General features: G+C 40.3%; 1 protein-coding gene across 1 annotated transcript in view; it reads right to left on the bottom strand.

Moving 5' to 3' along the window:
- Positions 1-26,735, bottom strand: part of PPEF1 (protein phosphatase with EF-hand domain 1) — a 110,150-nt gene that overhangs the window by 46,374 nt on the left and 37,041 nt on the right. Inside the window, exons 5-7 of the mRNA XM_045994723.1 lie at positions 23,191-23,354; positions 12,950-13,064; positions 9,064-9,110 (exon numbers count right to left, since the gene is read on the bottom strand). Of these exons, the coding sequence (XP_045850679.1) occupies positions 9,064-9,110; positions 12,950-13,064; positions 23,191-23,354 (326 nt within the window). The remainder of the gene's footprint in view (positions 1-9,063; positions 9,111-12,949; positions 13,065-23,190; positions 23,355-26,735) is intronic.

Here is a 26,735-nt window from a genome sequence, read left to right as displayed (position 1 = left end):
TCATAATCCAATAAAATTTGAACTAAATAATAAAAATATGATTCTAAGAATTCTAGCTCCTTTAATTAAGATCCTTGGAAATTAAAAACTGTCATCTTAAGCATTAGATCAAAGAGAAAAGTAAAGGAAAATTACAAGTTCGATAGAAGTCTCACTTAAAACTAAAATTAGAAAAGATGTGTGGGGGACACCTGGGTGACTCAGGCTGTTGAGTGCCCAACTTGGTTTCAGTTCAGGTCTTAATCTCATGAGTCATGAGATTGAGCCCCAAGTCAGGATCCCAATGACCAGGGGAATCTTCTCAACCAGAGATTCTCTCCCTCTACTCCTCTCCAACTTCCTCTCTCTCACAGTCTCTCTCTCAAGTAAATAAATAAATCTTTTAAAAAAATAGATAAGATGTGTAGCTTTAAATGCCTTCATTATTAAAGAAGATGCACATGAAAGACTATTCATCTGAGGAAATTAGGGACAGAACAATAAAGACAATCAAATAAAGATAAAAGCTGAAATTAATGAAATAGAAAGCAAACAAAAAAGAAAAAATACATAAATCTGAAAGGTGATTCTTTGAAAGAACAAATAAAATTGATAAACTCATCATGAGCCTCGTGAGGATAAGTGATAAAAGAGAAAATTTTAAAATATGTAACAAGGCACCTGGATGGCTCAGTCAATTGGGTGTCTGCCTTGGCTCAGGTCATGATCACGGGGCCCTGAGTCAGGCTCCCAGATCAGCGTGGAGTCTGCTTGTCTCCCTTGCTCATGCCCTCTCTTTCTCTCAAATAAACAAATAAATATCTTTAAAAAAAAAGATTTTGAGGGGCGCCTGGGTGGCTCAGTGGGTTAAAGCCTCTGCCTTCGGCTCAGGTCATGATCTCAGGGTCCTGGGATCGAGCCCCGCATCGGGCTCTCTGCTCAGCAGGGAGTCTGCCTCCTCCTCTCTCTCTGCCTTTCTCTTCACCTACTTGTGATCTCTGTCTCTCAAATAAATAAATAAAATCTTTATAAAAAAAAAGATTTTGAAAAAACAATATGTAAGATTAAGGGTGTCTGACTGGCTCATCACTATAGCATATGACTCCTGATCTCGGGATTGTGAGTTTGAGCCCCACACTGGGTGTAGAGATTACTCTAAAATCTTTTAGGGACGCCTGGGTGGCTCAGTCGTTAAGCATCTGCCTTCAGCTTGGGTCATGGTCCCAGGATCCTGGGATCAAGCCCCACGGCGGGTTTCCTGCTCAGTGGAGAATCTGCTTCTCCCTCTCCCACTCCCCCTGCTTGTGTTTCTGCTCTTGCTATCTCTCTCTCTCTGTCAAAGAAATAGATGGAATCTTTACAGAAGAAGAAGAAGTTACAATTTAAAATTAAACAAGCAAAACCTTGAAAAAATATATGTAAGATTCAAAAGTAGAAAAAAAGACATAGAGAACTAGATAAAAGAGTTACATATATGTAAACAATATAATACTGATATCTATGGCAATGTACTTTTATAGTCTAGAGAAATGGAGGATTTCCCTGAAAATAAAACTATGAGAACTGAGAACTGATTCAAAAGAAGTAGAAAACTTGAACAGTACATCTCCCTGTGGCTTTATAGCAGAGCTCTATCTCAATTTTCAAGAGAAAATAGTTTTAATGTTATTTAAACCAATGATTCCCATTCTTGGCTATACATTGGAATCATGTAGGGGGCTTTTAAAAGTCCCTAGGTGTCCAGTAGGGTCTCTGAGAGTAGGACTCACATATCAGTATTTTTTCTTTCCAATTCCTTATGTATTTGCAATGTCAAGTTTGAGAACCAGGGCCTTTAATTATTCCGAACCATCAAAAAAGAGGAAAATCTTTTCAATTCACTTCATGAAACCAGCATAACCTTAATATCAAAATATCAGAAAAGCATTCAGGGGTTTAAAATTATATTTACTTTATGGGGCACCTGGGTGGCTCAGTGGGTTAAGGCCTCTGCCTTCGGCTTGGGTCATGATCTCAGGGTCCTGGGATTGAGTCTTGCATCGGGCTCTCTGCTCAGCAGGGAGCTGCTTCTCCCTCTCTCTCTGCCTGCCTCTCTGCCTACTTGTGATCTCTCTCTGTCAAATAAATAAATAAATAAAATCTTTTTAAAAAATAAAATAAAATTATATTGACTTTATTTGGATAGTAAACATGTTTTCCACTGTGATGACAAATTTTCTTGTATTAGAACTTCTCATCTCCAGTTAAACCAAACTTTGTAGGTATTTCACCTCTACCATGGGCAAAGAATAATGAATTCCTTTAGTCAAACCCAATTTTAAGCCCAGAATAGTAATGGTCCCCTAGGCCATCCACCTTATATGGTATCCTTAACATCCAGTGAGTTCTAATCTTTTCAAAAAAAGTACACATGTTGTCAAAAGACTAACATTTGTGAGAATGAAGATCATTCGATAGAATATGTCACAGTCTCTGAAAGCGATTCTAGAAGAGTCTTAAATGTCTACTGAACTAAGCCTCTCAGAACAGCCACTTCAATGAAGGCAAGACTTATGTGAATATATCAGTTGGTTATGGATTGTCCTGTTGGTTCAGGATTAGTCATATTACTTTATACAGTGTGAGTTCAACTACATTTTTGTCTTAGAATAATAAGGAAGCCAGAAAACAGATAAGAAGATGAGGGGTTCAGTGTCCTTGTACATAAAGTCTCTAGGATACTTGGGCTTCTGGCTACTGAGATTTGACTGGGTTTCCTTCAAAAAAGCAAAAATGTCTGCTTTAACCCATCCTTCTTTCAGTTCCAGTAAACCAAACTCTCTGGCTTGTTCTGCAACTGATTTACAGCAGACCATCTATGACAGGGACATGAAGTTGACAAATACAGAAAATCCAGGGTAACTACAATTCTGAACAGTGTTCAGATGACCTGAAGGGGAAAACATAGCAGACCACAATTAATTCACTTGAATAGAGAAAAAAAAAAAAAAACAAGAGATTTCCCTATATTCTCACCCATTTCCTGCTGAAGGATTTTACATAAACATCTAAATAGTATGTCATTTTTTTTTTTTTTTTGCACATTTTCCCAAGGAACATCAAACAATAACCTCTGGACCACAGCCTCCACATGACGTTATTTTTTTTTAAGATTTTATTTATTTATTTGACAGACAGAGATCACAAGTAGGCAGAGAGGCAGGCAGAGAGATAGAGGGTGAGCAGAGAGCCCAATGTGGGGCTTGATCCGAGGACCCTGAGATCATGATCTGAGTCAAAGGCAGAGGCGTAACCCACTGAGCCACCCAGGCACTCCCACATGACTTTATTTTTTACCTCTTTTGCAAACCCCATTTTAGAGGTCTGTTCTGACTGCAACATACTGCCTTAATCAACAAAGAAAAAGAATGGGCTACTGGGGCAGCATGCAGCATATCAGCAATAGAGAAAAAAGAAAATATTTGATGACGTTCTTGAGCGGAAGAGCATGGGCATGGAGGGTGGAGGACGGTAGGGAAGAGAAAGAAAAGGAAAACCAGGCAGCATGGCTTCCAGTGGACAGCATCGGTGTGACACCGTCAGGGTTAAGAGTTAATTAGATATTTTCTGTCCATGGGCACCTCTTTTTCAGCTTCAGGAGGTCTCCATTCACAGCATCAATTTAACAAACCAGTTTGCCAATACTTGATCTAAAATTCCCAGCTTCCCATTCAATGAGGGAAAAAAATGTCTTGTAATTTTAGCAAGGCTAATTGAGGCTCTGAATGAAGTATTTCACAATGGTCATTCTAATTACGCAAAAGAGGCTGATAAAAATTAGCCTTTTCAGAAATAAAATCTAAAAATATAACTTAACTAATGCTGTGTAAATTGCTTCGCTTGATGGTGTTCGAAGTCATATGATATTGAGATGCTCTGTTAGCAAAGGTCTGCCATGGTTACCAACGAAGAAAGCATCCTATTCAAAGCCAAATAGGACCGTAGCTGAAAATATCTAGCTTAGTCTTAAGGTGTTAAGTGATACAAATTGTAAGGACAATGAAATATGAAAGGGACCAAAATCTCAACACAAATAATCAAAAGCAATCATTGGTATGAATGCCATGATTTATTACAGGGCACTGTAAAAAGTGTGTGACAGGAAAATCTTCTCCGATCCTCCAAAACTTTCCTTCATGATTTAGGCACTTACTAAATGACTATAATTTTTGAACGGGTTGTCTTAAATGTCACCTCCTCCAGGAAGTCTTCCATGAGGTGAGGTGAGGATCCCTCCAACATGCTACCTTGTAGACTTGTGGTTATCTTTATCATTAATACATCCCACCCTCACCTGTCTTGTCTTTTTACTAGTTGACCTTTTCCACTAACCATGATGTCTCTGGGGCTGAGGACCATATCTTAGTCATACTTGTCTTGCCAACCCTTAGCAGAGTACCTCACTCATAACAGGGGTTTAATAAACCATGTGAAATGAAGGAACTTCATATTCACCTTTGTATCTTCTCAGTTTTCACATAGTGCCTTGAACACTGCAAGGACCAGATAAAAGTGTATTACATGAATCAATTTGTGGACAAACTCACTTTTGCACGTGATTGGTTATAAGGAGACAAATCTTAAACCAAACCAACCGCTTGGATGAAGACAGTAATATGGCAAGACATCTCAGGGACCCTCCACTGTAACTCCCCCTCTCAGGCTATGCCCTTGGCGGGCTCTGGGCCAGCCCCAGTCCTGACAAGGAAGAAATGGCCTGGCAAAGCACTCACTGGAAGATGAATAACAATTTTGCCTTAATTCAAAGCCCGGGCTTTTCCTGGTTTCTCTCTGGGGCTGACTTGAGGACTCAGTCCGAGCGTAATAAAAAATTTAGGGATTTACAGCTCCAAAGATCTCCAATGGTACTTTGCCACACTGTTCCCTGTGGTTCATGTTCAATCCGAATGTGAATAAAATACATCGTGAGAAATTAAATAAGAAAAAAAACAAGAAAAACATCAGTTGATAATTTTACTAAATAAATAATAATAAATAAAATAAGGATATATGAAATCAAGACCACTAGCTGCTTATAAATAGAAGCTAAGAGAGCCCGTGGCTTATGCTGAGACACCCCGCTCCTGCGTGTTGCTGCAGATAAACGAGAGGAAGGGCCGCACATAGGGCATCGCACATAATTGGGAATTAAAAACACACGTTGATGCATTGAGTTTTGCAGTGAGCATCACCTGCCATCCCAGAAACCCTACCATTTCCTGAAGCCATTGAGAGAGGGCTTAGGTCAGAAGTGATACCTGCTGTCAGTCCCCTAGGAGGCCACAGAAAGAAATCGGCCACTCCCTCTTTTCCTGCCTTGTTCCTAAGATGCACTTTCTTTCCCCCTTATGTGCTTTCCTGGCCCATTATGCTCCTCTCAACTAATCTTCCTTTTTCCCCCCCTCATGTTCTTTTGTCCTCTTATACCTAAGACCCAATAATGATACTCATACTCTAAGTACTGCTAAGATGAATTTTCCAGATCACTGAAGCTTACTCCTTTAAAAGATACACCGCATTTTTAAATTACTTTAACCATTTTAAATCAGGGTTTTGAAAATGTGCCATTTCTTCTCTCCAGTTCTTAACAGAGTATGCACCGCAGCCCTTGGCGCTTTCCTGAGCCGGCAGGCTTATCGATCTCCGCATCCTCTCAGGAACTTCTGACAAATACAGAACTCTCTTCCCTGCACATATTTCCTATCTCATACTTACAGGCCTAGATCTCTTCTGTCAGTGGGAGCTTTCCTTTTCATCACTATCCTCGTTTCTCACATCTGCCTTTCCCCTCCCAGTCCCTGACCGGCCGGGGTGGGCAGCAGACAGCTCCACTTGTAGCAGGAATGTGTCGGATAGGGTTTTCCTAACAGAATGTTCACTGGTCTTTGAGCAAGGGTCTGGGGCCCACCCTGCGAGGAAACTTTGCTGGGTTTGTGTCAGTGATTTCAAGAACTCAGAGACCCTTTCTCCTTAATTGTGTCGGTTTGGGACCACAGAGCAGAGCCAAGTGAAGATAAGTACAGTACATGGGAGTTGGTCCCCTGGATAGGGGACTGTCACAGTCCCTTGTATTCAGGTAGAAACATTGTTTCCCTGAATAGTTTGCGCGCCTGGTTTCAGGCCACACTGTACCCTTGCGATCCTATTATCATTCCTCATTTAAACTTCAGATAAAAAAGTGAAACAGAAAAAGGCTGACTTTGGCGAGTGAGATCATCACGTGAAGGCGCTTACTCAGACATCCCCGCATGGCTGCCCTTTCTTCTCCCGGGCTGCGGCTCCCGACCCTCGCCGCCCTCCCTGCCCCTAAGCCGCATGACTGGCCATCATCACGGGCCCGCCAGGTCCTTCTCCCCTTCTCAGACACCATTAAGGACAGCACCTCTTCAGCTTCTTAGAGTGGAACCCCGTTGTCATCGGTGGCTCGTCTCTCAGTTTCCCCTTTCCAACCAGGCAGTTTCAAGATTTTGGTGCGCATGCTTTATCCCACACCCAAGACGCATTTTAGCTGCTTCTCGCTCACGCATGTTAAAACTCGAATTCATGTTTCTCAAACATCCCTCTCACCTCCCTCCCCCCAAATCCCTCCCAAACGAGGGTGCCCTACTCTTCCACTGCTGGGCTCTCAGTCCCCACTCTGGAACGCTGTCGTTGGTTAACTCTCAAAATACTTCTTGCTTTCATGTGAATGCTATATTTTCACCTTTCTTTCTTTTTATGGTATCTCTTACCACCCACCTCCTCCTGTTCAGTCTTTACGTTAGCACTTTCCAGTTTTAAAAGGTTCCATACTGCTCTGCCGATAGAATTAAAGAAACATGTTGCAATTCTCGTTTCTCATCTGTCTACTCCCAAATCCTTTCCCCCATCACATCTTAATCTCTTCGACTACCTCTCAAGAAATTTGCATTTCTAAATGCCTCAGAAGCCATTTCTCCCATCTAATTTACTCAACTATTTTCCTTTTTCTGTAGTTCCCCAGACCTCTAAAAACATAATGGCTAGATTTTCTCTTGTGGTTGTTCCCCACCTCCTCCGGTTGTTCACCACCTCCTCCTGCCCCCCCTTCCTTCCTCTGTCATTGCCAACAGCAGCAGGACTGAACTTCGGAACATTTTCTCTGGTGCCATGAACTGAGGTAAACAAATCTCGCTCCCTGAACTGTGTGACTCCTTAGTTTCCTCTCACCAGTCCATTCTCCCACCACTCCCACAGCTTTCCAATTTGGCCAGTAGAATCCCCATTTCATGGTAAATAAACTCTCTTCTGCCTTCAACTCATTCAGAAGACTTCCCTCGGGAAGTATGGGCCTCCCCTAAGAAGGCTGCTGGACTCCTGGAAGGACGGGACTCATTCCCCCGCAGGATGGATACCTCAGGGTCAGGAGCTGGGGGCGGTTCACAGGCTCCTCAAAGCCACTAAAAAACCAGCATTTTGCCAGCCTCCCCTAAAAGCCCCTCCTCCTTTCCTGCCCACGACCTCTGACTAGCCTTCCTGCCCCTGCTCCTCACCTCACGGTCCTGTGACTGACTCACTCAACACAACCTGCTTTCCACATCCTCGACCCCCTCATCTCCAACAGTCTCTTCCACTCCTTTCAGCCACCCACATTCTGGACTCCATCTTGGATACGCTCATCTCCTATGACTGTTCCCTGACAACTTTGTGCCCTTCCTGCTTCCCAAGGCCCTTGCCTCAGCCCGTCTTCTCCCTCACTCAGAAAGCACGCCAGTCCTGGCTTCCCATTTCTCCTAGTTGACTGGCCCATCCTGACTTCTCTTTCTTCCCTGCCCAGCTTGGAGTCTGTGTTTGACCTCAGGAACTGCTCTCACTACCACCATCAGCTCCCTACCAGAAAAGCTTTGGCTGGACTTCCTGGCACCAACCTAACTTCCAGGGCAGCCTCCTACTTCCTCTGCTCCTGCTCTCCAGCTATCAGGCTCTGGATCCTTCCTTAGGTCTCCTGCCGTCTCCACTGAGGTCCTGAGTGCCAGTTCCATTCATCCGCTCCCAGTTTGGCCCACTCTGCTCCCTTCTAAGCTTCCACTCCAAATGAATGAAATTAAAACCTCACATTTCTGTTATAATTTATTACTTTAAAAAATGCTTTTGGATATTTGTTATTTTATCCATAAGACCACCTTTTGTGGGGCAAAAGCTCAAGAATATTACAGCCAAAAAAAAAAAAAAATTGAATTTCATAGAGGTTACATGGCTCACTTAAGCTCTTACAGTCTCCAAAGAATAGAAATGATTGGCCATCCCAATAATCAGAATATATTTTCTTTCCACCACCTGAGACACCTATGCTGTGCCCAGTTATTCAACGGGCTAGCCGGCGGGGGGGGGGGGGGGTGCGGGGACCAACACAGGGATCAACAAGAGACATCAAGAGATGAAGGCAGGGTCACCACGGGATCAGCTGTCCCGAAAGCAAATATTCAGGTTGTCACTGCTGGCTCAGAAATGAATTCCATTGCCAAGATGGAGAGAAACCCCACGCCAGCCACGCTGCTCTGTGCCCTCTGTGTGGGCTCCACAACCAAAACCCAACAAATGAAGAGGAGTCATAGCGCTGACTCAATAATGAGTCAGGGTAAAGAAGAGAGCAATTCAGAATTTACTAAGTGGGGCACTTCCTTCCTGCATAATTAGTGCGCTTCGGAAGAGAAGACTGCTATGTGACATGCTCACTTCCGAGCAAAATAAAAGCAAAACAGATTACTCACCTCCCCATCCTGCATCACTGAGATATTTATGATGTGATAAAGGCCATAAATGCAATCAGGGGCAAACCCCAGGGGATATATAGATAACAGTGATACTGAACAAAGACGCAGATTAAATTTTTTAAAGATTTTTTGGTGAAATATGTGTCACAAAGCCAAAAGATATCCCTTTACAAATATTTCGGCTTCTTAGGAAAAAAACTGTTAGATACATCTGTATTTGTCTATATCCCTAGTAAAGCCAACATTGTTATCTCCCCAGGACTGCCCTCCCGTCCCAACAAAAACACCAGTATTTAGCAAAATAATTATTTACCTTATAGAAGATCAAAAAAAGATCATCCAGTTTCCCATGCAAATCACCTGGAGTGCAAATGAAAAAATCACTATTCAGTAGGAAACAAGAAAACACCCAGTCTGTTACAGAACTTTGAAACTGACATGCTGCCGATATACTCCCAAGTATTCTCAGGGCATTGGGGTTTTACCCTATGATGGTACTGATGCAACAGTTGGTTTTCATAGCTCTCTTTTTGTCCCCTTTCCTCTGGCGGACAGCATCTGATGTCAGACAGCACCTGATGTTCCAATGACCTTGGCGCCTGCCTTTCACATAGTGCTTAGCTTCCTCTAGGGCCAAGCGCTGCATTAAGAGTTTACATGAATTCTCCCACTCAATCCTTACGACAGCTCTGTGAGATGGGTGTTATTTTCATCATTCTGAGGTTACAAAGGAGGCTCAGAGTAGTTAACTGATGCAAAATTACCCAGCTACCAAGTATCAGAGCTGGAATTCAAACCCAACTCTATCTCACTCCAAACTCAAGCTCTTAGCAATTATTCGGTATTGTTTACACTGTAATCTGGAGGAGAGCAGCAATAGTATCTGTCAGTTCGCATTAAGTCCCCAGTGCCTCTCCTAGTACCGGATGCTTGACAGACACTCGATAAATAAATTTAATTGCTAAATGCACAGCTTTTTAAAGCCATGTATTTAAAGCCACATATTAGGGGCGTCTGGGTGGCTCAGTGGGTTAAAACCTCTGCCTTCAGCTCAGGTCATGATCCCAAGGTCCTAGGATGGAGCCCCACATCAGGCCCTCTGCTCAGCGGGGAGTCTGTCCCCCCCCCCCCCCGCCTGCCTCTCTGCCTACTTGCTTTCTCTGTCTGTCAAATAAATAAATAACATCTTTTAAAAAATATTATTAAAGCCATGTATTAAGAGAATATGCTCTAGCAACAATATCTAAAAATTTAAAAATTGTGAGTTGACATCGTTTTGATGAGACAGTTATAGGAAGTAAAAATGCAAGCATGGTTTTATGGAACTCAGCTAATGAAAGGAAACCATATGAATATATGAAGCCATTAATTTAAAATTAAGAGTGAATATATTAATCAAAAGCCCTATTTGGATAACTATTTCTAGGTAAAATATCTGTGTTTCATAGGCCCTGATCATTTTTTTTCTTTGTATTCAACTTGATTACCAGATAGAATTTGATATAGAAATATCTTTCCCCAGTTTGCTTGAAATCCCACAACCAAAATTAACCAAATATATGCAACCAGAGACTCTGATTATGAGAATAATAAAATAAAAGTCCTCTGTCACCAGCACTTAATTTATAAAATGACTATAATAGTAAGAGCATATTAATGCTATGGTATACTTAAATCTCATTGCTTTCATATGATCTTACTCCAAATCTAAGGAAATAAAAATGGAAGGACTTTATATATTTTGGATTATTTAATTTTCCTAACTTTCCTCAGGGTGACTTGTCTTTCAAGGATTTGGGCGGATAAAATTGTTGCAGCTGGCATGCTAAAAAATGAATTGGTTTCAGCATATTAGGAATTGAGCTATATAGACATTTTTAACTTCTAGATGGGCTGCGGTAGATAAAACTTGATGTATCACAGAAAGATAGCCACAGAAAGCTATTTCCACTGCAAACAAAAACATGAATGCAGAATTAGTTATATTTTATAACATAACTAGAAACTAAAACACCTTCTATGTTGCGTGTGTGTTGAGGACCACGTAGCAGGTTGAGATGTTCATTTAAAAGAATGCATCTGGAAATTAAAATAAAGGTAAAATTTCATCACACTTTCTCTTCCTCTTCTAGTACTATCTTAAACAGATGTTTTTGAAAATATAGCCCCAATTTTGAATTTTTTTTTAAAATATTTTATTTATTCAACAGAGAGAAATCACAACTAGGCAGAGAGGCAGGCAGAGAGAGAGGAGGAAGAAGGCTCCCTGCGGAGCAGAGAGCCCGATGTGGGGCTCGATCCCAGGACCCTGGGATCATGACCCGAGCCGAAGGCAGAGGCTTTAACCCACTGAGCCACCCAGGCGCCCCCCAATTTTGAATTTTAAATGATGACCAAGTTTATCTAAGTTTAATGAGGCTATGAAGACCAACAATAATGATTTCTCTGCTAAGAGAACCTATTGGCCTTGGCTTTTCCCTCTAGCAATGGTGCTGCATGGAAAAAATGTCTGGAAATAAGTGCCCAAGATGTGGAGATCTTTAAGTAAGTGAACTGTCCAATCAATCCATTCCCTAGTCTTTGTCTCGTGATGGAAAATGAAACATCAGTCTGAGAGATGCGTGAGGGGAGTTGAGAGAGTAGCAGATATGGGGCTGGCCTAACCCCGGATGTAAAGGACCTGATTTCTGACTCTGACCCTGCTAGTAATTAGCTGAGTGAGCCTAGGGGTGAGGGGTGGGAGGTGGGGAGAGTCACCGCATAGAAATTCAGGGAAAGAGCAGTGCCTGGCTGACTGTCGGTGGAGCATGGAACTCTTGGTCTCAGGGTTGTAAGTTTGAGTCCCACATTGAGTACAGAGAGTACTGAAAAACAAAATCTTTAGAAAAAAGAAAAAAAAGACAGAGAGAGAGAGAGAGAGGAAGGAATGTAGGGAAGGCAGTACATTGTCCTTTTCCTCTCTGGGCCTCAATTTCATCCACAAGAACAAGTGATAGGCTGGTCTCAGTAAGAACCACTCAGATCTTACACTGTATGATGTCAGGACTCCCTCGCCCTCTAATTCACATCTTCTTCTAGATCTTTTTACCCAAAGATAAATCTACAATGGAAACTGCAGGTATACTGGAAACATGTGGGAGCCGATCTCAGTCTGTTTGGCTTACAATATCTAGCCCTGGCTCCACGGGCTCCGTGGGTGGGCACAGCTCCCTGAGCTTCATGCCCCTCCAAGTCTAAAGCTCTGTGAAAAGTAAGAGCCCATCAGGCCTTGGAGAAAAGCCCCCCTCCCCCGCTGAGATGCATCATCTGTCAGGCAGAGGTGCGGCGGCCCATTCGGTTGGCATCGAACTGGTGAAGGTGCGCCCGAGTCTGGGCACGTGCCCGGTACCCCGTACCAATGCGTCGAGTCCCTACCACCGCTACGAGGCGCTAGCGAGGCAAACGGTTTGACTAGATTGTCAAACCCACTTCTACCTGCCAGCCGACAAGAAACACAGGCTAAAATTGGTTTGGAAAATCACAATCAATGTTTTGTAACCTAAGGGCCTAATGAGAAGTTAAGGGAATCGCTCTTCCTTCCACGCACCCCATCCTCAGACAGTTGCAAGCCCGCTGAATGCCAACTGTGTTGAATTTCACTGTGTACTGTTTCTGGAAGCAATATCCTGCCAGGCTGGCCTATACGATAACAAAAATCTCAAGTCTTGTTATTTAGAAGAGCAAGGAACAGATTTCTGGGACATTCCCACTCTTCTAAAAGCTGCAGCGACCAGTTGGAAAAATCTAAAACAGCAGCCAAGGGTAGAGAAGAATTTAATCTCCACCCAGCTTGGGCTTTTCGCCTGCCAGCTTCAGTGGCACGCATGAGGCCCACCTAGGAAAAGGAACACGGAACGAAGATCATGAGAGCTAGACGGAGGGCAGAGAACGCTTATGCCACCCATGGGTGGTTTTCCATATTAAAATGCTGCCTGCCTTTATAAAAAGCTATGAGTTCTTTAATTTCTCACATAATTAATTCCTGCCAGCTGGTATGCAAAACAAAGACAAGATGGGGAACAGTATTATCATGATAGATCGCTCTATATTAACACTTCTCCCTTAATACAGTCCAATTTACACAGTTTTCAAGCTAAGCAAATGAGGTAGAACCAAGACGTTCCTAAATATTAATACGGCAGCTCCACTCCGAAACTTACCACAGATTGTTATCTCTTTGGTGGGAGAAGTTTTGACTTGAGTGAAGTTCGGCATTTGCTTCAGGACTCTCTTTGTTTCAAAGAGCACCTCTAGGACATAATGCGCGTGAAGAATCTGTGGGCGGGGCAGAGGAAATGTAGATAGTGAACTAGTAAGAAAGGCAGGACAGGGTAGAAAGCTGTAAGAGGGGAGCAGACGAGCCCATTTCAGGAAGCTGTATTACAGGATAATCTCTAAATGAGTCTCAGATAGATTATTCTAGCACTGTGTCTGGCATACAGGAAGCCCTTACCAGCAATCTGTAAATGGAATGAATGAATGGTTCCTAGGGCATTTATTTATACTTTCCTGTTCTTAACCGACATTGCCCATTCACAGAACGTCTCTGATGGTTCTGGGTCCTTAGAGCCCAGGAGACGTGACAGGGAAAAAAAGGAGACTGCCTTGCTCCAGGGAAACAGGCAGACAAAAATAAATCCATAAAAGAGAAGGAAGGATAGGGGCGCCTGGGTGGCTCAGTGGGTCAAGTCTCTGCCTTCGGCTCAGGTCATGATCTCAGGGTCCTGGGATCAAGCCCCACATCGGGCTCTCTGCTCCGCGGGGAGCCTGCTTCCTCCTCTCTCTCTACTTGCCTCTCTATCTACTTGTGATCTCTCTCTATATATCAAATAAATAAAATCTTTAAAAAATAAATAAAACCTTCAACTTAAAAAAAAAAAAAGGAGAAGGAAGGACAGGAGAGAGAGGGAGAGAGGGACTGTGGAAGCAGGGCTCCTTTGCATTTGTTTGGGACATCCTGCCACCTGGAGTGGCAACCAGGTGGTGGCGCTGGCTTCACAGATCTCACAAGGCAGCCTGAGCAGCCCCAAGGAACCCCTGAGCCAAGAATCCCAGGTGGCTCAATGCCGGGTGCACAGACGTGAGCGTATACAGAACAGCAAGTGCATTTATATACTAGTCTAAATATAAAACCTATTCCAAACCCAAATAAACCATTTGCATCACCTCCTATTATGACTATTCCGTTGCCCTCCTCCAGTTACAGTGATGACGACATCATCGTTTTGGACAGATTTACTCCGCTTTCTCTGCTGGGCTTTTGTTTGTTTGTTTTAAATCCAGTGTGTTAGTCTCTCTTTTTTAAAAAGTATAAGATATTCCAAATACATAATCCCCAAAGAAACAGAGCCGATGCAAATGTAACAGATGCTAACACCACTTCGTGGGTCAGGACTGTTCCTACGACTTGAAATGGGGCGCGCCGAAATCGAGACGTGCCATGAGTTGCCAAATACACACTCGTTTTCAAAGACTCAGTGTATGAAAAAAAGTAAAAAGTCTCATTAAAAACTTTAACTTGGACTACATATCAAAATGATAATAATTTCATCTGTTGGATTAAAGTATTAAAGTTATTTTCTTTTTAAACATTTTTTCAAGTTCACTTATTTTAGTAATCTTTACACCCACATATAAATTATATAAATAATTTATATATGATATATAATAATATATATAAAAATGATATAAATTATATAAATATAATATATTATATTTCTATTGGACACCACTGGTTTAGATTATTAAAGGCTGAGAAGGATCATTTCTACATACTGTTCAGATACTGCTTTGGGTATGGGTTTCAGAACAGATGGAATCCTTTGCTCCTTTGGAAAAATCTGGTCTCACGGTATCTTAAAATTTTTATTTGCATAGCTATTAAAATGACAAAACTATTTCCTATCCCAGACCCCAAAAACATGATTTAAGTTTAGAGAATTTTCATGATTAAATATACAATTTTTTTAAGAGAGAGAGCAGGGGGAGGGGCAGAGGGAAAGGGAGAGAGAGAAGCTTTTTTTTTTTTTTAATTAACATAAAATGTATTATTTGTTTCAAGGGTACAGGTCTGTGATTCATCAGTCTTACACAATTCACAGCACTCACCATAGCACATACTCTCCCCAATGTCCATCACCGAGCACCCATCCCTCCCACCCCCACTCTCCTCCAGCAACCTTCAGTTTGTTTCCTGAGATTAAGAGTCTCTTATGGTTTGTCTCCCTCTCTGGTGGGAGAGAGGGAATCTTTAAGCAGGCTCCATACCCAGCAGGGAGCCCAATGTAGGACTCAATCCCATGACCCTGAGATCATGACCTGAGCAGAAATCAAGAGTAAGGCACTTAACTGACTGAGCCACCTAGGTGCCCCTGATTAAGTACACGTTTTAAGGACAGGAATCAGGATTTGAAAGCAATGTGAGAATTAGGAGGAAAGATGGATGTCAATGAGTGGAGAGACCCATATTTCCTGACGCTCCAAGACCTAATGAACTCTAAAGATTTTTCCTACAAAAGCCTTTTAAATCCATTCAATCCACAACTTGAGTCAAATCTTGACTGTGAACTTTCCTTTAGCCCCATTTTAAAGGAACAGATAAAATACCTTAATACAATGACTTCTTTCACTCTGTACATTTAGTCTACTAATTCCCAAGACTGGCTTTAGTGTTACCTGAACTTGCCACTGCAGATTTTCTGGTCCATTTGTAGCACTAATCAGAGTAACTGGTGTCTGAAAGGGCAGTTTTATTTTGTAAGTTAAAAAAAAAAAATCACTGAGAATATATTACAACAGAAAATTCCCATTATTAAAGTGTTTTTTAAAAAATAAAATAAAATAAATAAAATGGTTTTTCTCGGTCCTTTTTCTTTCCTTTTTTTTTCATTTTATTATTATTATTTTTTTTTAAGTAATCTCTACACCCAGCATGGGGCTCAAATTCACAATCCCGAGATCAAGAGTCCCATGCTCCACTGACTGAGCCAGCGGGGTGCTCCAGTTCCTTTATCAATAGGCTAAAATGATGTGACTAATGTCAGTATTTGCTTACAATGTTGTCTTTCAATAGCATTATAATTGTGTTTACAGCTGCAATATTTTTTTTTAAGATTTTATTTATTTATTCAACAGATAGAGATCATAGGCAGGCAGAGAGGCACGCAGAGAAAGAGGAAGGGAGCAGGGCCCCTCGCCGAGCAAAGAGCAGAGAGCCGGAGGCAGGGCTCCATCCCACCACCCTGGAATCATGACCCAAGCCGAAAGCAGAGGTTTTAACCCACTGAGCCACCCAGGCGCCCCTACAGTTGCAATATTAAATACTCAAAAAAGTTAAGTTGGTTTCTACATTTATAGAGCTGGTCAGAGTAAATAGCAACTGAAATAAAATATTCATATTCTTTTAAAGGCAATGAGGGAGGAAAATACTACTTTTTTTAAAAAAATATTTTATTTATTTGACAGAGAGAAATCACAACTAGGCAGAGAGGCAGGCAGAGAGAGAGGAGGAAGCAGGCTCCCTGCGGAGCAGAGAGCCTGATGTGGGGCTCAATCCCAGGACCCTGGGATCATGACCCAAGCCGAAGGCAGAGGCTTTAACCCACTGAGCCACCCAGGTGCCCCGGAAAATACTACTTTTAAAGGATATTTCTTCGTATGAAATAACGAGTTTCTAAATGAAGAAAAATCTCATTTTTTAAGTTGAAGTAAAAAGTTAAATAGTAAAAAGGAGTATAGCTGAAAAGCAACTTTCTTTCTTCCCCAGACCTCAGTCCCTGTCCCCAGAAACAATCACTGTTAAGAGTGCCTTCGTTATCTTTCCAAGACATATTCTATGCGTTTGCAAGCATATAAAATTAATATAACCACATATGAATATGTAATATTAATATATATATTCTATTCTATAAGTATATAGAGTATATTCCTACAAAGGAATGTTATTCAACTCAAAGTAGGTATGAAATACTGAGATATGCTAAAACATGGATGAATCTTGAATACATTTTGCCAAGTGAAGGCAGACATAAAAGGTCACATATTATATGATTCTATTTATATGAAATGTCCAAATCAGGCAAATTTATAGAAACAAAAGGCAAATTAGTGCTTGTCAGGGGCTAGGGAGAAGGGGCAATGGGGAGTGACTGCTTGATGGGTACAGGGTTTTCTTTTGGGTTGATGAAATCTCCTGGAATTAGATAGTGGTGTTGCTTGTACAACATTTTGAATATACTAAAAACTGTTCAACTGTACACTTTTAAATGGTTAAAGTGTTCTATTTTATGTGATGTGAATTTTATCTTTGTTTTTAAAAATGAAAAAATGTATATAATACTTAATTTTTTTTTATAGATGGGAGCACACTGTACTCTACGTTGAACCTTCTAGGTTTCCCTTAACAACATATTTTTCTCTTTTTTGTAAAGTCAAAATTACTGATCTTTTCTGTTATAGCTCCTTGGATTTTTATCATATCTTTTCTCTCTTTGAAGATATTAACCATATTTATCTTAAACTCAGAGTTTGATAATATCGGTCTGTTTCTGTTGTTTGTTTGCCTCAGTTTTCTGTCATGAATCTTGTATCTTCCTACACCTGGTTAATATTTGTATTGAGTTCTGGACCTTGTACATGACAATTTGAAGAAATAATTTGAGGCCAATTTCTTTCTAGAGAGGATTTACTTTTTCATTTGGCAGGTGGCTAGGAACTCTAGCTATCTAAAATAATCTCAATTTAATTTCAGGAATTAGACAATTCTAAGCTTTACTTCAGTCCCCACAGAGACAGTGTACTTATAGTTCACTCTTACTCCTAGGGTATGCCCTTAGGGTCCAAACCTGAGAATGAGGGTTTGGGCATAATGTCAGAGAAAATAATGGAATAGGTAGCTCACAGGTCCTATCCCTCCACAGAAACACTGAAAATTCAAGCAAAAACAAACAAACAAACAAAAAAACTGTCAAAATCAACTCTCACAGAACTTTGGGAAACAAAGTTCAGAGCAACCAAACAAAGGCTGAATCAAGAAAAAGGAAACTTAAAAATCCTTAGTGCAAGCAGAGAGTAAAGGGTAAAATAGGTTTGTAAACAGCATAGCTAGGCAGTGAAGAAATGTACCAACACAGAGCCTATCTGCAAAGCCTAAGCTTGTCTTTGCTTTTCTTTGCTTCTGTCTCTCTACCACGTTCTTTCTCTCATTCTCTCTCTTGGGCTCCTGGTGTTGAAGGAAATCTCTATCAAATACTAGCTGAACACAAGCTAAAAGAACAGAGATTTCAGAGATCTCACACACAACTAGACCAAGCATACATCTATAGAACACTCCACCCAACAACATCAGGCTACACGTTTTTTTTGTTTTGTTTTGTTTTGTTTTTTTAAGATTTTTTATTTATTTATTTGACAGAGATCACAAGTAGGCAGAGAGGCAGGCAGAGAGAGAGGAGGAGGCAGGCTTCCTGCTGAGCAGAGAGCCCAATGTGGGGCTCAATCCCAGGACTCTGGGATCATGACCTGAGCTGAAGGCAGAGGCTTTAACCCACTGAGCCACCCAGGCGCCCCGCTACACGTTTTTTTAACAAGAGCACATGGAACATTCTCCAGGATAGACGGGATATTAGGCCCCAAAACAAGCCTTAATAAATTTAAAAAGATTGGAATCATGCGAAGTTTCTTTTCTGATCACAATGGAATGAAGCTTGAAATCAATAACAGAAGGAAAACTGAAAAAGTCACAAATATGTAGAAATTAAACAACATACGCAAACAATCAATAGGTCAAAGAAGAAATCACAAAGGAAATTAGAAACTACTTTGAGATGAACAAAAATGAAAATGTTACATACCAAAATATATGGGAGGCATCAAAAGCAATGCTCAGAGAGAAATATATAATTGCAAATGCCTACATTAAAAAGAAGAAAGGTCTCTGGGGCGCCTGGGTGGCTCAGTGGGTTGAGTCTCTGCCTTCAGCTCAGGTCATGATCTCAGGGTCCTGGGATCAAGCCCCGCATCAGGCTCTCTGCTAGGCGGGGAGCCTGCTTCCCCCTTCCCCCCCACCCCCCGCCTGCCTCTCTGCCTACTTGTGATCTCTCTCCCTGTCAAATAAATAAATAAAATCTTAAAAAAAAGAAGAAGAAGAAGAAGAAGAAGAAGAAGAAAGATCTCAAGTGAAAACCTAACTTGACATGAAGGAACTAGAAAAAGAACAAACTAAGCCAAAAGCTAGCAGAGGAAAAAAGAAGGGTTAGAGTTCGGATAAATGAAATAGACAACAGAAAAATAATAGGCTCAACAAAACTCAAAGTGGGTTCTTTGAAAATATTAACAAAATTGACAAACCTTTAACTAGACTGACAAAGAAAAACAAAGAGAGAATGCAAATAACTATAATCAGAACTAAAAGTGGGGACATTACCACCAACCTTAAAGAAATAAAAAGAATTTTAAGAGAATTCTATCACTAATTACACACTAACAGATTAGATAACTTAGGTGAAATGGACAAATTCCTGGAAACATACAAATTCCCAAAAGTGATTCAAGAAGAAATAGAAAATCTGAACAGATCTAGGACAAGTAGAGATTGAATCAGTAGTCAAAAACCTCCTAACAAGAAAAAGTCCAAGACAGGGAGCTTCACTGGTGAACTCTACTGAACATTTAAAGAAATAACACCAATCCTTCTTCTTAAACTCTTCCAAAAAAATTGAAGAGGAGGAAACAATTCCTAACTCATTTTATAAGGCCAATATTACTCTAATACCAAAGTCAGACAAAGACACCACAAGAACATACATATCAACATCCCTTATGAATAAAATGGAAAAAAAAAACTTCAACAAAATACCAGCAAACAAAATCTAATAAAATTTTTTAAAAATATTTTATTTATTTATTTGACAGACAGAGATCACAAGTAGGTAGAGGCAGGCAGAGAGAGAGTGGGGGGAGGGGGGAGCAGGCTCCCCACTGAGCAGAGAGCCTGATGTGGGACTCAGTCCCAGGACCCTGGGATTATGACTTGAGCTGAAGGCAGGGGCTTAACCCACTGAGCCACCCAGGCGCCCCAAAATCCAATAAAATTTTAAAAGAAGAATAGACCATGACCCAGTGGAATTTATTGCAGGAATACAAGATGGTTCAACACACACAAGAAATTAATCAGTGTAATATATACATTAATAGAATGAAGGGAAAAAACACAGGATCATCTCAATTGGTGGAGAAAAAGTATTTGACAACATCTAACACCTTTACATGACAAAGCCACTCAGAAAACTAAGAATGGGAGAAAGCTTCCTCAACATGATGAACGGCATTTATGAAAAACCCACAACTAACGTCAAACTCAATGGTGAAAGATTGAAAGCTTTCCCAGTAAGATCAAGAAAAAGACAAGCATGCTTGCCCTCACTACTGCTATTCAACATTGTAGTGGAAGTTCTAGCCAGAGCAACTAGGCAAGAAAAAGAAATAGAAGTCATCTAAATCAAAAAGGAAAAAGTAAAACTATCTCTAGTTCCAGATGACATGATCCTGTATATAGATTGTCTCAAAATATACACACACACTACTACTAGAGCTAATAAATGAACTTAGCAAAGCAAAGTGGCAGAATAAAAACTCAACCCACAAAAATCATGTGTCCTTTTATACACCAACAATAAATAATTCAGAAGGGAATTAAGAAAGCAATCCCATTTACAATAGTAATCAAGAGGATAAAATACCAAGGAATAATTTAAAATAGTAAAAGACTTGTGTACTGAAAATTAGAAAACATTGCCAGAAGAAATCAAAGAAGACCTAAATAAATGGAAAGTCATCCTGTGTTTATAAATTGGAAAACTTAATATCGTCAAGATGGTAATACTATCCAGGGGCCCCTGGGTGGCTCAGTGGGTTAAGCCTCTGCCTTCGGCTCAGGTCATGATCCCAGGGTCCTGGGATTGAGCCCCGCATCAGGTTCTCTGCTCAGCAGTGAACCTGCTTCCTTCTCTCACTCTGCCTGCCTCTCTCCCTACTCGTGATCTATCTGTCAAATAAATAAATAAAATCTTTAAAAAAAAAAAAAGATGGTAATACTATCCAAAGTGATCTACAGATTCAGTGCAATCCCTAACAAAACTTTTTTTTTTTTTTTAACAGAAATGGCGATGTCAATCCTCAAATTCATGGAAAGGGAACCCAAATGCCAAAACAGTATTCAAAAAGAAGAACTTAACTGAAGGACTCATACTTCCTGATTTCAAAACTTAACTACAAAGCTATAGTAATTAAGACAATGTGGCATAAGGAGAAACACATACACAAATGAACAGAATTGAGAGTCCAGACATAAATCAATACATTTGTGATTTATTAGTTTTCAACAAGGGTATCAAGACCATTCAATGGGGAAAGAATGAACTCTTCAACAGAAGGTGCTAGAACAACTGCATATCCACATGCAAAGAATAAATTTAGACCCCTACCTCATACCATATACAGAAAGGAACTGAAAATAATTCATGGAAATAAATGTAAGAGCTAAAACTATAAAATTCTTAAAAGGAAACATAAGGGGTAAATCTTCATGACCTTGGATTTGGCAATGGATTCTTAGATATAACACAAAAGCATAAGCAACCAAAGAAAAAAAGAGATACATTGAACTTCATCAAAATTACAAATTTTGTTACTCAATGGATATTATCAAGAAAGTGACAAAATGACCTACAGAATAAAAAAAATTTCAAATCATATATCTGAGGGGTGCCTGGGTGACTCAGTTGATTAAGTGTCAAACTCTTGGTTTCAGCTCAGATCATAATCTCAGGGTTGTGGGATGGAACCCCACGTCAGGTTCTTTGCTCAGCTGTGGGTCTGCTTGAGATTCTGTCTCTCTCTCTCACCCTCTCCCTCTGTCCTTCTCCCCCCCACATCCTCTCTCTCTCTCAAATAAATAAATAAATCTTTTTTAAAAAATCATATATCTGGTAAGAGATTTGTATCAAGAATATATAAAGAACTCAATAATATAAAAACAAATAACCTGATTTCAAAATGGGCAAAGCATCTGAATGGACATTTCTCCAAAGAATGTGCACAAATGCCTAGTAAACATGGAAAGATGTTCAACATCTTCAGTCATTAGGGAAATGTAAGTCAAAACCAATATGAGGTATCAGTTCACATGCAACTAGGATGGCTATAATGAAAACACAATTAAAAAGAATAAACAAAAGCAACCAAGAAGTATTGGCAAAAAAAAATGTGATGAAATTAGAATCGTCATGCATTGTTGGTGGGAAGGTGAAGCGGCGCACACCACTGTGGAAAATAGTTTAGCCCTTCTTCAAAAAGTTAAATAGAGTTACCATACGACCCAGCTGTTCCATTCCTAGGTGTATATACTCAAGAGAACTGAGGACACTTTCATACAAAAACCTGTAAGTGAATGTTCATAGAACCATTGTTCATGATACCAAAAAGGTAGAAAAAAATCCAAATGTCGATCTACTGACAAATAAATAAAATGTGGTATATCCATATAACAGAATATTAGTCAGACAGAGCAATAAAGCAACAATGAAACATGCTATGGCATGAATGTACCCTAAAAACATTATGCCAATTGGAAAAGCCAGACACAAGAGGCTACATATTATATAATTCCATTTGTTTGAAATGTCCAAAACAGACAAATCCATAGAAACAGAAAGTAGAATCATAGTTGCCAGGGGTGAGGGAGGAGGGAATGGTAATGAGTATGGAATTTCTTTTTGGGGGTGGTGAAAGTATTTTTGGAATTAGATACCGGTGATGATCGCACAATTTAGTGAATGTACTAAAAACCACTGACTTGTACACATTCTTATTTCTTTTTCATCGGAGCATTGTTGACACACAGTGTTGCATTACTTTGAGGGGTCCAACACAGTGATTCAACAACTCTATATGTTATGCTATGTTCACCCAAGTCCAGCTCCCATCTGTCACCATAGAACTCTATTATAGTACCATCGGCTATATTCCATATGCTGTAGCTTTTATCCTGATGACTTACTCGTTCCATAACTGGAAGCCTGGATCTCCCACTCTCTTTCACCCATTTCACCCATCCCCCACCCTTAAATCACTCACTTGAAAATGATGAATTTTATAAGATGTGAATTATATCTCAGAAAAAGAAAAAGGAAATGCTATAAGCCTATAGACAGGAAGTTTCTGTGCATCTGAGGAGACTTCTATTTAATAGGTTAAGCAAAGCAGAGGGTAGCTGTCACTTACTGTGAAACTTTTCCCCCAAGGGAATGCATTTCAGCTATAGTATTTTCATTCATTCATTCACCAGAGAGTCACTGAGCACACGCTATGTACAAAAATCAGGGCAGTATTTGCATCCACTTGCCTGTTGTTGCTTGAAGGCCTCAACAAGTAAATCAATATCAGTAAAAGTGAGAGGAAACTGCAGCCGAGGACCATTATAGGAGTCTGGGACGTCTATGAAGGAGACATACTCCTGCCTGTCCTTGGAGTCCTGGAGGGTTCCACCAAAAAGTCGAGCAACTAATTCTGGAAAACGAAAGACAGAAAGGGTGGGGAGGGGGGATCAACATTCCCATACTTAAATTCAATAAACAACTTTTTGAATATCGAGCCCACATAAGGCATGGTGCTACACATTACGAATACCAATCTATCCCACAAACAATCATGAAGAAGGATTTGTTCTCAGATTAGGTACATTCACAGGAATCACCCTCATCCCTTCCCGAATGGACATTGTACCAAAGCAGTGAGCTCACTGGTGGGGAGGAGAAGGAGAAACGCAGGGAAAACTGGACAATCAAGGTACTCTGATGGCCTGAAACTCTACCTCTATATTTTTTGTCTATGCTTACAGCTCAAATTTTTACAGATCAGGCTGAAAACATAACAATGTATGGCATTGGATCCAAACATCTGTGCTACTCAAGATCTACAGAAAATTAAACTGCAACATTCAGTTTTTTCCCCTGTTAAACACTTCAAATTTTACTTAGCTGTAATAGATTTCTCTCTTCACATAAAAACAGATTTTCTGACATGATTTTCTTTTTCTTCTTGATAACAAAGCAGATAAAGTTAGATGATGAACCACAGGCAGAAATACCCATAGGGCTTCACTCTGAGAGAGACATTTCTATGTAACAGATTGCCTGCACTGCCCGTTTCAGTAGGTGCTGAGATCCAGGATCCCTTTCTTACTAGGCTGTCTATAAGACAGTCAACCCAAGAACAGAAATCTGGCCAATTTGGTTGGAGAAAGATGAAAGGGAATATGGTAGACTGATTGCAAAAGTGACCTTGATTGTCTATCCCAACTTCTAGCCTGAATCTTTTTAAAGTGATTTGCAGCTACTCTCATCAAGAACCTATTTCCCTGGGGTGCCTGGGTGGCTCAGTGAGTTAAAGCCTCTGCTTTCAGCTCAGGTCATGATCTCAGGGTCCTGGGATCGAGCCCCGTATCAGGATCTCTACTCGGCGGGGAGCCTGCTTCCCCCACCCCCTGCCTGTCTCTCTGCCTACTTGTGATCTCTCTCTTTGTCAAATAAATAAATAAATAATCTTTAAAAAAAAAAAAAAAAGAATCTATTTCCCCAGGCTTCAGATCTGGGTTGTGGGGTTCATGACCTGTGCTGGCCTAAAGAATGTAGTGGAAGTGTTACGTACCATTGCCAAGTCAAGACCTCAGAAGGCCCTGTATGCTTCCATGCTCTCTCTTTTGAATCCATGCTACTACCACAAAGCCAAGGCTAACCTAATGAAAGCTCCAAGACTATGGGGAACAAAACTGAGTCACCCCAGCCAAGGCCATTCCGGATAAGCGATTAGCCAGCAGACCTCCAAATTCATGACCAAACTCTGGCCAAGGGCTGAGACAAACTGCCAAATTGAGCTTGCCAAGATCAGCGGGAGCACTCGGATAACCTGTAGACTTATGGGCAAAAAGAAATGTTTATTACATGCCATTGAGCTGTTGTGGTTGCTCAATATGCGGTATTATTTCATGAACAGATAACGGATACAGACGATGGTGATGTACTCTTCAACTCATTAACACTGAATTGCTATCAAGTCAATGGGAATCAGAAGTTTTCTGCAAGCAGTTTCTATCTTTTTGAATATTTAGAGTAGAACATGTTTGGAAAGTGTGACGTTAGCAGATGTAGGGAGAATACTTTTTTTTTTCAGGATCCAGTTATGCTGAGAGATTACAGTTAAGAACTAAATTAAAAAAAAAACTTTCTAAAATAAGTCATAATATTTAGTAATTTAAAAATGCTTTCTAAATTATTGTGGGCCCACCCTAACACTTCTGTGGTGGTGGTTGATGATGTTTTGTAAGAAGTTAAATTTAGGAATAATAAGGTTTATCTTCAGTGTGGTCCAGCACAGTGTATTTTTCCCATTCGGATTTGGTTTGAGATTTGAGAATCACTTAATTATTCCATTTTATATTTGAAAACTAGACATACAGAGCAGCTTGGTAAATTTTATCTCAGATTCCATTGTGCAAGCAGTAAAGCCTAAATGTTCTACTTAACTATCTTAATAATCATACCATTCTGTTCTTTGAGATACATCTTCCTGGCTGTACACACTCAGATATTGGGCTCCTCTTGGGAAAAAAACAATAGCAACAAAGAAAGACAAAAACAACCCCACCGGTCTCACTGTATCATCTTATGACTGGCTTGTTGAGTAACCCTGACTGGGTGAGGTACAAGCATGACACGATTTTCTTTGCCTGATCACTGCCTTCAGCCATGCTCTGTCCCTTTCTCATCAGCTCACACCTCAGGTCAACTCCAGCAGTTCCAGTCATTAAAATGCAGTCTTGTTTTCTTAAGAACAAAATTAAAATAGTGTTTTTCTTCTGTAAAACAAACACAAAAAAGCCTAGTCTGGCTCTTCTTTCCATACAGTTGTTGACCTTCATTTCGTGTAAGTTCCATGGTAAGTATATGAAAAAGCACCATTTCCCTAAGCCATTTCTTAGGCAAAAGTATTCAATATGAAATATCAGTAAACATCAAAATCAAAATCCTTCTGCTGACTTTTAGTCACATTAAAAAAAAAAAACATAGGGGCACTTGGGTGGCTCAGTGGGTTAAAGCCTCTGCCTTTGGCTCAGATCATGATCCCAGGGTCCTGAGATCGAGCCCCGCGTCAGGCTCTCTGCTCCGCGGGGAGCCTGCTTCCTCCTCTCTCTCTGCCTGCCTCTCTGCCTAGTTGTGATTTCTCTCTGTCAAATAAATAAAATATTAAAAAAAAAAAACATAGATTCTCTTCCTCATATGGGTAGCTAATGTGAGTCATGTATGAAAACAGTCAAAAGCTGTACCAATTCGAATGCAAGTACTGTGGGTTGCAACTCAACTATTATAACTAGTAAGAATAATTTAATGAATGCCAGCAATATGTAAAGATTTGTGCAACATGTACTTGGAATGAGTCTTTACCTGTTTTACTTATAATTCGGTCAACATGAATCTAAATTAATTAAATATAATGAAATTTTGAATTATAACCAAATGATACCTTTATAAGTTGTTCTAAAGAAAATCTCTCAAAACTATCCCCATATAATCTTTTCTTTTACCCAGTACAAACTCAAAATATGGACAGGGAAAATGTTAAAACCCATAATTAAAACACACACACACACACACACACACACTTTCTGCCTCTACCGCCCACGTGTCATTTTGAAAACAAGCTCCGGATATGGCTGGGAAAAGAAAAACACCAACTGAACTGCATGTTATAGTTATTTCATTTTTCAGTTATGAATCTGGATTAAAACTAGGAGGATCCATAGAACAAACTCAATAAATGGCAAGATGGCATTTCATAAAATTTAACATGTGTTCCTGATTATTGAAAAACTCAGAAAACCAGGAATGAAAG

The sequence above is a fragment of the Meles meles genome, chromosome X (genome assembly GCF_922984935.1).
Source record: "Meles meles chromosome X, mMelMel3.1 paternal haplotype, whole genome shotgun sequence".
Taxonomy (NCBI): domain Eukaryota; kingdom Metazoa; phylum Chordata; class Mammalia; order Carnivora; family Mustelidae; genus Meles; species Meles meles.
This window is presented reverse-complemented; position numbering and strand designations above follow the sequence as displayed.